This window comes from Nansenia antarctica, assembly GCF_963989245.1.
Source record: "Nansenia antarctica genome assembly, chromosome: 4".
Classification (NCBI taxonomy): domain Eukaryota; kingdom Metazoa; phylum Chordata; class Actinopteri; order Argentiniformes; family Microstomatidae; genus Nansenia; species Nansenia antarctica.
In genome coordinates this window covers 64,555,277-64,567,123 of record NC_137689.1, presented here as the reverse complement: position 1 = coordinate 64,567,123, position 11,847 = coordinate 64,555,277, and the positions used below count along the sequence as shown (strand labels likewise).

Here is an 11,847-nt window from a genome sequence, read left to right as displayed (position 1 = left end):
GACACAGGACTCTTTTTTTTGGAGCGGGCAAATTCAACGAATGGATGATGACCAAATTGCAATGTTATTATGTCCATATTGTTTTTATTGTTTTATTTTAGGCAATGGACAGTTTTGTGAAATTAATGAACTCATACTTAATCTATATGACTGAAAGTTTAGCATATCTTGCTACTAAATGTGATCAAATGCACATAATGTATGAAATGGTACGGATAATATTCAAGTACCATAGTGTTATTGTACCCTGCACATGTGAACACAGAGGGATATTAAAATACATTATAATAATAATAAGTCAGTGGTTCTGAGGTTGGTTGCAAGGACACAAAAATAACTGTGTAATAATCCGCGAAAGGGGTCAAAGTTTGTGTCCGATGTCCGAAACAGCAACGGAACATGGAAATACATTTAATGGAATTGAGACTCGGCCAGCCATAAGTTTCCTCGGTTCAACTAGTATTGGTCTCTAGCGCCATCTAGTGGTTACGCATTGGCCATAAAAGGGACATATTTCTTTGTAGCGACTGTACAGACACTGATGTGAGCTAGTTGGTTACACTGATATATCTCCGTAAATTACTCGCCAGTGACAGTCAGTCTAGCGTGAATTAGACCTAAATCGTGTCGTGCGCGGGGGGGGAAATTAACACTGGAAAACATAATATTTAGGCAATAAGTGAATACGGACATTTTGAGTGTTGTTGTTTGAGTGAGGACTGCATGAGGAAGTGCAGCATCCCTCTGCTTAACACATACTTGAGACATGACAGCAGTAGCTTTTTCTTTTCCTTTTAATGTTTTTCTTTTGTTGTTTTTGTTGTTGTTGAATTGTTGTATTATTGTTCTTATTGTTGAATAAAAAGAAAATTGCAACAAAAAAAAGGAGTCATCATTGACATAAGTGCTAGGCTGTGTGCTTGCTTGTCTAGAGATAATTTAAGTCGCGGTCAGTCTCATCACAACAGCTCAACTATTCACGAAAGGGACTCCACTGTCACTGACCTGAGGAAAAAGTATACACAGCAATTATTATTAAGAAACCAAATCAAATCTGTGACACGGACTTCTTACGTCAGGGTGCACACACACGCACGCACGCACAGGTTGGTTGAAAATAACGTTCGGAACGTTCTGCCAGAGACTCGCTCGAGACGTTCATTTACTAGTTCGAGAAGAACTTGACGCAGGGCTGTCCTGTCGCCGACGCTAGTTTACGAGCGAATGTGTTCCTTTTTTTTTTTTTTACTAGCTACGCCTTTCTTTGTAGAAATGTTAAGAACTTAGATGTGAGAGACTGAAGTTGCTAACCACCAGCTAAGCTAGTTAGGTGGTTAGCCCAGTTAGCCGAATGGATCTCTCTGATATCTTTTAGTGTCGTTGGCTTGGCTCAACCATCATAGCACAGATTATTGACCTTTTTTCTTCTTCTATAAAGTCAAATCTGAATACTGGTTTGTATTCTCAAACAGTCAAATCTACGAATATTGCCACCTAAGGTTATCGCAGGCCTCGAGAATGGCAACAATGAGCTCTACGGAGAGTCTCTCTGTGGCCATCCACAGCAGCAGCTGCTACATCCAGAGGCTAGCTAGCTGCTAGCTTAGCTCAGCTGTGTCCGTGAGACTGAAGGGAAGCGATCTGAAAAAGCGCTGATTTAGAGGTACGATCGTATGAAGCTACAGGCCTTGTGTGCGATTTCGTGTTAGTCACTAGTTGAACTGAACATCCGACTTACACATTAGAACACTTCCGAAACTAGTAAAGTCTAAGTTGGAAGCGAACTAACTAACTAACCAGACTTTGGTTTGTCTTCCAGATGGTATGTCATTGATTTCCTAGCAAGCCAACTAGCTTGCTAGCTAATATATAATCCAATCATCTGTTATTAGCCAATGATTTCATAGTTTATGCACTTAATTGGTTTTTAGTCCGATTGGCTAATAAGCAGTGTGGATACTACTATCATCTTAGGTAGATGCATAAGCGATTGATGTTAAGTTTAAGTATGTCTACCCATATAATAATAGCTAATAGGTTAGCTCGAGTCAGTGCTGGAGTTGGCTACTTAGCTGCATAACTCTCACTGTTGTGATTTCAGCTCAGTCTCACGTGCTGGTCAAAACAAGGGACAGTCAGCTCTTGTCTGCTCTTGTTCCATACACAGCGAGATCAGTGGTAACGCTATCAATAGGGTGAGCTGATGTTATTGTAGTGCCTCACTAATAGTAAGATACTCACTCAGCTTGCTCGTCAAGTATTAACCCCCATAGAACACACTGTCTGCATAGTCTGCAGCCTTACAACATGAAAGTGCAGACTGAGACTTGTAACCAATCCAAGGTCCCACATAACAACGCCGTTGACCAGGATATGTCAGACAAAAAAGACAGTAACTTATTTCTCCACAATCAAGGCTGTATGAATGAACCAGGCTCGGGATCCCAGCAGAATGTCCATATGATGGTGTCATCAGATTTAAAATGGCACAGCACTGAATGCAACCTAGTGACTGAAGGGCTGAGCAACGGAACCACCTTGGAGAATGTAATATCCCACTGTAATACAAATGATCTTGCACTAAGAGATGGAGTACCTGATATCTCAAACGAACTGTCATTGCCTGAGGTCTGTATCTCAGTAAATGATGAAGAGGACCTTAGCTATGAGTTACAGCAAGCCTATAGGATATTTCATGGCTTTCTTTTGGAAAAGCACAAAAGCATTACAGCTCCTTTTTTGCACCCCATTGGCCTTGAAGAGCATAGGGACAGCGGTCACGTCAAGTGGTCCATGTGTTTAAGAAGGATGGAGGAGAAGTTCATCAGCAAGGAGTATGAAACGATCACAGAGTTTGTGGCTGACTTCCGGCTAATGTTGGAGAACTCTTACCGGCACCATGGTGTCGACCACTGGATTTCTAAACAGGCACAGAAGTTGGAAGTTATGCTTGAGCAGAAGTTGACATTGTTGTCAAGGTATGCTTGATTCTCATTCTGTTTAATTAATTGATTGATTCATTATCCCTGCATTTTAATCACTGTTGTAGGAGGAGTGGGAACGCAGTGGCCCATGGAGACAATGTGGGAACATTTTGGTGTTTTATTGTTTGATACCTTTGTTATTTGTATGGTTGTGCTGCACCCTTTAAATTGCTTTATTGATTGATTCGTCTGTATCCACTTTCTTAATCAGGACACTGCGAGAGAAGACTACTCTTGCAGTCACTTCAAAGGGGCGCTTTGGGACTGAGGATGAGAGAGGGACCCTGGGTACCACTACGAGGCGTAGGTCAGTTCCTCGTAGTCTAGCCGCAATAACAGTCGGTGGAAATGAGTCCATCATGGTCCAGGCGTTGAGGCTGGAGGAGCAGCAGAGAGTCAAGGAGGAGAAGCGGTAAGCTTGGGCTGAAACACCCCTGTGCATCAGCCTTAGGGCAGATGTTACCATTTTCTAGTCCCTAACTTGTTCATATCCATATTTTACAGACTTCCACAACTACGCATTTATTAGCATAGCTACTATTAATGTGCTTGTGATAAATGTTTGATTCCTATGCAAATCAGAGACCCTACAATTCCAAAATTAAACTATTATTTTATATATATTAGTATATATTATTATATATTAAGATGGACTCAATTAAACTTAGAGTGATTTGTTGATGACATTTTAGCATTTTAGCTAAATTCTTTAGCTAGAAAAATGTGTTCTAAAACCTTTGACTGTGTGTGTGTGTGTGTGTGTGTTTGGTTACCGTAGTTTGGTTTGCTCTTGATTGTTGAATTGAGTGGTGTCACCATGGCAAGATCAAAAGAGCTCTCTGAGGCCTTCAGAAAGAAGGTTGAAGATGAGTCTCGGAAGGGATTTAAAAAGATCTCCAAACAATTAGAAATCAGTAATACCAGCTATTAGGGCATAAGGTGCCTAACTGTTTCCTTCATCTTACAGAATTGGCATCTGTGTACATTTTTTGTTAAATAAGTTAAGTTAAATTAGATTGAAAAAAGATAAAATATTGATATGTCCATAGTTTTTCACATGACTGTATGAACAAATGTAAACACTCCCAACACATGGCTTCTGTTGCTGATATTTTTAAACTTGTGGCAACACTAAACTTCCACTATTGTTTGCAGGCAGCGGGAGCTGGATAAGAAAGAGGCAGAGGAAACCTCTGCCAAGGAGGTGGAGGAGTGGGAACACAGTCTACTGGCCCAGGCAGCCCAGTGGCCCATGGAGACAATGTGGGAACTGCCAGCCATTGGTCACTTCCTCTGCCTGGCCCAGTCGGCGCTCAACCTCCCGGAGATTGTTTTCTTTGAGCTGGAGCGATGCCTGCTGATGCCTCGCTGTAATAGCTTCCTTGCCAAGATCATGAGCTCACTGCTGTGCCAGCCACTGAGGAGAGCCACTTTGCACCGCCGCCCGGCCCTCAGCTACCGCCGCTGGGAGTCAGAGCTCCGGCAGAGGGTCCAGGGGTGGTATCGTACTGTGGGTGCGGCCAAAGAACAGAGGGAGCGTGCTGAGCAGCTTGGTCTCTCTCACCAGTTTTTCAGGACGTTGGGGGAGGTGAGCCCACTGGAGGAGATGCCGTTCCATTTGTTGCCCTTTAACCAGCGTGTTTGGCTGCTCAAGGCCCTGTGTGACAATGTGTACGACACCCAGAAGGAGGTGCAGGATGCTGTGCTAAGCCAGCCCATTCATGAGTGCCGCGAGTCCATCCTAGGATACGATGGAAAGGAGAATGCATACATCCATTTCCCCCACTTCTGTGGGGCAGACCTGCGGATATACTGCCAAGGTCCCAGTTTGCCCCCTGAGTTTCCCTTGCCAGTTATTAAGGTGAGGAAGGTGGAGCATGACGAAACGGAGGAGGACTCAGATGAGCCGAAGGAGCATCACCTTGTTTCTATGGAAACCGAGGAGCATGATGGCGTCAAAGGGGAGAATGGTGGCAGTGGGATTATGCAATTTCACACATGGGGGCTGAAGGAGGACTCTGTGTCCGACATGGATGACATTAAGGAGCCTAACCTGAAAATACGACGTATTAGCTCTCCTCCCTTGCACATCAAGGACTTTGCCAGCAGTGGGAGTGTGAAGGAAGAGCCGTTAGAGGTAGAATACAAACCCCAAAGGATGAAGGAAGAGGGGTCCGCATCAGGGCGTGTCAAGACAGAGTGGTGTGAGCCGTGTCTCAGTGTGGGAGAACACAGTTATACAGGCAGGTCACCTGCACGCCCTAGAATCACAGACAGTATAGCTCTACCAATGAGACGGACAGATGTCAATGTGAAGGTGGAAGGAGCACTCGCTGAGGGACAAAGATCTTGTCCAGAATGTACCACCAATGCTGGGATGAAGTCGGAGCATCTTCACTGTTGTTGCGCCACAACACTTATTACAAGTCCGCCCCCTGGCCACCCCTGTAAGATGGACCTGACCGAGGGTAACATCATGGACATCCAGATGAAGAAAAAGAAAAGGAAGACCAAAGCTGCCAAAACCACCACCCTCCAGAGAGCTGCTTCAACCATGAAGAAAAAAGACAAGAGGAAGAAACGAAAGATGGGTAAAGGTGAGCACAGGAAATCCATACCAATCCCCATATTGTGCCTCCATGCTTTTAAAGCCACTTTTATTTGAAAACAACAACACATCAACCTGCTACTGAGGGATAGAGTTGGAGAAATGTTATCACACTCAAATTGAAGAATTGAGTACTGTATTTGTTTACATTTCTGTTGTTTTTAAACATCGGAGTAGAACAGCCTTATCTTTTGGGTTATAAATTCTATTAAAGTCGGCATCACAAATTATGGATTGTGGCTTTAAGGTTGTGTGATGACACTCAATTTTGGTATGTTGGCTTTCAACAGATATCAATAACCAAATATGCCAATTTGAGCACCTCTCGCAAAAATAGGCTAATCTCCATCTTTACCTCATGAGCTATCTTTATTCTTTATTTTCTCAGTCAAATAATCATCTTCTTTGCTAGGTAAAAAGGTTGAGTCCAAAAAATTGGCTTCAAAGAAACAGAAACCACAATTCCCAGTTGAACCTGCATTTAAGGTAATCCTCCTATTTTGTTTTCAATGCACACATGTTAGGAATTGATATGCAAAATAAATTCTATTATGTTTAATTCAAACATAATAATGTATCCAGAAAACCATATCTGGTTACCATGTTTGGTTGAATGTGATCTTTATAGGTTGCTTTATCTATTGAATAATTGCTTGCTGAGAGAAAAGGCATGTTGCAGTTACTGGCTCGTTCTTGAAATATTTGTTTAGGCGATGCTTATCCATGAGAACTCGTCCACCTCGCCTTGACCCTATTACACCTCCTCCCCCCTCTCCCCCTCGTGCAGTTGGTGTGCAGCAGTCTAGAGGAGCTGAGGGAACTCATCAGCAAGACTGAGGATGAGCTTGATGAGCTGGAGAGCACCAAAAAGCGATCGGTTAGTAAGGGCAAGATAAAAACATCAGGGTTGCACGTTATTTTACAATGTAGAAAATGGCTTGGTTTGGCACTCTAGGTGGTGAGTGTTCCGTAATTCTTTGGCAGTTAAGGCCAATGCACACGGCGTGCGATGCGACGTCGCACGACAACGTTCTACGACAACAATCGCATCCCAATGCACACAGCGTGCGATGCGACGTCGCACGACAACATTCGATTCAGGCTGATTACTATAGGCTCTACCAATCCTACCCAATATTGCTTGCCTTGCTTCCACAATTTCTACAATATACAACTGGGCATATTGTGCTTACATGCTTGATTATTATTATTGTGTAATATAGGTGTCTTGTAATCCCATATGAGATGGACCAAAGATGATGACAAAATTACCAATTAACATTGTATGGTTTTTATATCAGTGGGAGAATATTAATATATCTGCCTGACAGGTTTTGTCAGCCTCTTGTGTTTTATGATTGCAGGGAAGGTGTCTCTTCAGGAAAGAGGCAGTGAAAGATCTGCACATCACTCTCATAAGACTGCTCAACGAGCTCTCACCATGGGAGCCCAAACTGGTCAAGGCCTTCCATAGGAACAGGTAAACGCTGACTAAAAGCCTTTCACGTGGTGTTCACATGTGTTCTGTGAACAGTGTTTGCCAAGATTAGCCGTCTCTGCTTACAGGTATTTTTTTTACCAAATGTCAATTTACCTACAAACACTACTTTTAATGTCAATTACATTTTGTCTAATCTCATAGGCTCCGTTTGAAAAAGGATTATGACGACTTCAAAAAGCATCCTGAGTATAATAACTTTGTTAGAGAGGAGTGGGTGGCAGACGATGGGGAGAGAGGTACAGGGAAAGAAATCCACTCATTCTCTGACACCACCAGATTGGCTGATGAGGAGGACAATCAGGACCAGACATTTCATAAGCTCCTGTGGGCCGGAGGTAAACAGTGTTGAAAATACAGAATATGAAGCTAACAGAATGCAATTAACACTGCAATGTGTTATTTTTGCAATGTTGTTATTTTGTCACTGTTGATTAAAATGGATACATACAGCATGACTTTCTGTATCTTATTCTGTGTTTTTTTTGCAGAGGACTCAAATCAGCTGGGGATGGAAGCATTAGGAGGCAGCTTAGTAACCAGACAGGAGATGTTGATCTTAAACGAGCACAGACCATCCACACGGGGCTTGAAGCGCCTGCAGAGCGGCATGGATGAGGACGCAAGCCTCAGCAAGAGAGGCAAGATCAGCTGTGAAGAGACAACTTCTCCTGAAGCAGAAATGAAGAGCAGATTCAAGGAATCAATTCCAGCTACACAGACTGGAGAAACTAGCCCAGTCATTCTCACCCCTACTACAGCGAGGAGCTTCAATCCCATCCCATCCCTGCTAGCTAAAAGTGTTGGAAATAAAGTGACCTTAATGAATCGGCCTGCTGTATCTGTCGCCAACCTTGTTGGTCAGGCACAAAGCAAGGCATGTGTCTCCCTTCAAGCAACCAAACTGTCAACGCAAAGCTCTCAACAGTTACCACAATCCACGGCCACACCAAAACAAACACAAACAATCGCGCCCATACCAAAGAGTCCCACACAGGTTGTCTACAAGATTCCTGAGGGAATGAGTCTAGTCAGGAAAGATGGCACCCCTGTGAAGATTTCAGTACAACCAATCCTGGACCCGAAAACTGGAGAAAGGATAATGCAACAAGTGGTGATCTTGCCTAACAACTTGCTAATTCAAAAGTCTGAGGACAAGGTGCCCCAGCAGCCTACGGGGGTCCCAATTTCAGCCCTCAAAGCATTCACTCCACTGTCCAGCTCTGGATTCACCATTCCTGATAACAGGATACCCATACAGCAAGTGGCACCTCTAAAGGATGCCCGTGGTGCAAGGACACCCTCTCCCACTGTCTCCCCTAGACTACAGACATCAAGCTTCAAGGTTGTCCAAGCCCCTCGGCCCAAAGCGAGTGCTACTCAAAATGTTATTCCAAATAGGTCACTCATCTCAAGTGCAGTCCCTACTGATCCCAGTAAACTTCCTGACTCCAAACAAGAGCTGAAGACCATCTGCATTAGGGACTCTCAGTCTATTCTGGTCACTACTAGAGGAGGCAACACCGGTGTCGTCAAGGTCCTTCCTTCTGACCAGAGTGGGACTGGGTTGTTACCGGCCAGCCCGGTCATCACCATCTCTCCACAGTTCAAAGCTTTCCTGGTGTCCAAGACTTCCCCTCCTGCTGCCTCAACAGTCCCAGCGGCCCTGAGCTCAACTGTAGCCCAGTCACAACCTGCCCCCTGGCCCTCGTCTCTCACCGCTATGCGCCAGTCTCCAATCACTGCCACCATTCCAATCGGCACAGGTCAGACAGAGGGCACCACGGTAGCCTATGCCTTAAACCAGGGCCACAATGTCTCATCCATATGTGCTGCATCGGCTAAAAGTGATCATGGCACAACTGCACAATCTACAATGGCTGTTAACTCACAGTTACCCGTTTGTCCTAAAAGCACTCTAGCTGTATCTGCTACGCCGGTAGTGAGTGGGGCGGGTGTCAACCAGACTTCTCTTCTACAGGGCATCACCAAACCTGTTCTGAAAAGGGCCAGTACAGATGAGCAGTCTCTGCTTACTAAATTTATCCTGGTCAGTCCCTCCTCATCCAAAGTCACCTCCACCACATGTCCCACTGCTCTTCCAGGGTCACGGTTGATGTTCATTAGCCAAACACCAGCTTCTGCCCCCTCCACAGGTAGCATTCCAAAGCAGACGTCAGTGTTTGGTGCCTCTACACCACAACCCCTGACCACGACAATACCTACTGAAGCAATAACGATGGGATTCAACCTTGGCCAAGCCTTGGGCGGTACTAGCATTGGGGCTTTGAATAGGGTCCAAAGCATCACTCTACCCTCAGGCTCGCAGATACGGCTACCACAGCAATCCTCAAACCTCGGCAAGACCGTCTGTGCTCCGGCACGATCCACTTTCAAAAGCACATCTGTTTCTCTCTCAGGCCCTCTAGCAACTACATCAAGTGGGCTGGTGTTTGTTAAAAGCACCAATATTGTCACTAGTACCAGTCCCTCTATGAAGAGTGTGGGCCCAGTCAAGGCCAATGCGACTACTGATGGCAAAACCCTTACATTATCCTCTTTGAACACTGCACATATGCCTTCCACTTCACTTCTGACCACATCTCAACTCCGGGGCATTCCTTCGTCCTCTGTGGTTCCCAACACAATTGGGCTGCCAAGGGCGTGCTCCACACAGACTGTTGTGCCCCGTCCTGTAGGTAGCCTTACAAGGAAAGACCCTTCTATGATTAGAGGATTAATTCCCAGCAACCCACGATCACCTGCCCCAGTCCCACCACCACTAAGCCCTGTCAAAACAACAACATCCCTCACATCAGCAGCCCATCTTCCTCAGTGTCAGAACTTCCACGGGGTCAGCAGTACCACACATGCACTGGCGATAAACACTCCATTGTCTGCCCCCCGGTGCTTACAGTCCTCCCCGGTACGGCCTGCTGCTAAGACCAGTCCTGTCACCACCGCCACTGTGCAGCAGAAGATTGTGATCAATACTGCTGCTCCACTGGCAGCCGGCACGCAGATTCTGCTCAACAACACCCGCTTTGTGGTCCCTCCTCAGGGCCTCGGGCCTGGCAGTCACGTTCTCATCATCTCTAGCCCCGCTGTCCCTATGGCAGCTCCACAGGGAGCCAGCCCAGCGACGGGTGTCCCAAGAGGGCCTGTTGTACCTGCTACACCAGCTCTACCTGCACAAGGCCCAAGGATGGCCACACCAGGCACACAGCCTCAACAAGCAGCACTTAAATCTTCAGCACTATCCATTGCAAATGTTGTACCTTCCCTCCCGTTCACTGTCCCCAGTCAAGTGACTGCTGGAAGAGCTCCACTGTCTCTCAGCCGCAGCTTTTCTCCACAAGCCTCACACCATCTCGCTGCTCCTAACCCCGGGAATGCTGCTATGGCTAAGATGGTGACAACTCCACCTTCATCAACAGCTGGAGTAATGGGTACCTCACTCTCCTATTTGCCAGGCAGCCACAGCACCACTCAAGTGGCAGGAAATACACAGAACACCATGCAGCAGATTCCTTTGCATACAGGACTTGTGAACGCATTACTCAAACCACAGCTGACGTCAGTTGTGCAACCAATCGGAACAGTTGCCACCCAGACGCAGGTGCTGCCGACAGTGGCTGTCCCACCAATAGGAAGCACTGTCTCCAGGATGCTGTCCTTACCTGTTGCTACGGTTCCACCAATTGGGAGTGCCCTCAGTGTCAAACAGGCTTGCTCAGTAGTAACTATGTCTCCATCCAACAGTACAGTAATGATGACACAACAACAACCAATCAGGACAGTGATATCGTCAGAGACTATCCGCATGCCTGTTGTTTTATCCAATCCTTCGCAGATCCTGGGCAAGTCCCTTCTGCAGCTGACCCCCCAGGTAGGGCAGACCAGCCCAACCACCAAACTACTGGTGAGTCCAGATGGTGCTGTTTTAAACACAGTTAGAGGTCCTGCCAACCCAGGCCTGCCACCGATGGCTAAGCCTTTGGCTACGTTGATTGTCACTCCTAGCTCGACTGGGAGAGTGCTGCCTACCCTAACGACAGACAATTCCTCACTGCCAACCCAGGCTGATAGAAGTGGACCTGTGAACTGAGCCTGAGAGCCAGTAGTACCATATGTCTGTGATGACTCCGATAAATATTCCAGTTGTGTTGTTCAATCTGGACAACTAATAAAAACATTTTTGGTTGCGGGTGGTGTAGTTCACAAACTACTGGTTGATTTTTGTATTCTTGCTGCATATCTAAAAAGTGCTAAGCAATGCTAGGTAAATTATACTTAACTTAAACAGTTTGCTCAAGAGAAAAGGGTGAAAGTTTACTTGTTGATGGTTTTCTATTTCTTGAAGCAAAAAAGCTGCTGGGTTGCCTTTTGACGAGTTTAAAATAAGTCTTGTAGAATTTTGAAACATTTTATGGCCAGTATGATATATGTTGTAAATGACTAGGTGGCAGGGTAGACAAAAAGGATATGAATGCGTTTGTAATACTTTTCATTGACATTAAATGATATCCATTGAATTCCATTGAATAGATTGGTACTACAATTGTTTTGTTTTTTTATCAACCAGACTCTTAGAACTTTCTCTCTGCCTATTGTAGTATTTTTTTTCTGATGTGTTGCCTACACAAATGGGGTGTGTCAGTGTCCAAATGTTATTACATTATTCTCCAAACAATTAGTGGAGAATCATTGAATTTTATCTGGCATTTTACACAATTTAAGTGTAACTAAATGATTTG

General features: G+C 45.2%; 1 protein-coding gene across 1 annotated transcript; it reads left to right on the top strand.

Moving 5' to 3' along the window:
• Nucleotides 1–2,307: 2,307 nt before the first annotated feature.
• On the top strand, nucleotides 2,308–11,705 carry brd10 (bromodomain containing 10; the record flags this gene model as incomplete). The annotated part of the gene is made up of 9 exons (XM_080529608.1): nucleotides 2,308–2,978; nucleotides 3,196–3,396; nucleotides 4,140–5,575; nucleotides 6,005–6,078; nucleotides 6,380–6,469; nucleotides 6,957–7,072; nucleotides 7,235–7,428; nucleotides 7,582–8,876; nucleotides 10,008–11,705. The coding sequence occupies 9 exons, from the start codon at nucleotides 2,308–2,310 to the stop codon at nucleotides 11,196–11,198; spliced, it is 5,268 nt and encodes a 1,755-aa protein (XP_080385734.1). The 3' UTR covers nucleotides 11,199–11,705.
• Nucleotides 11,706–11,847: the final 142 nt, after the last annotated feature.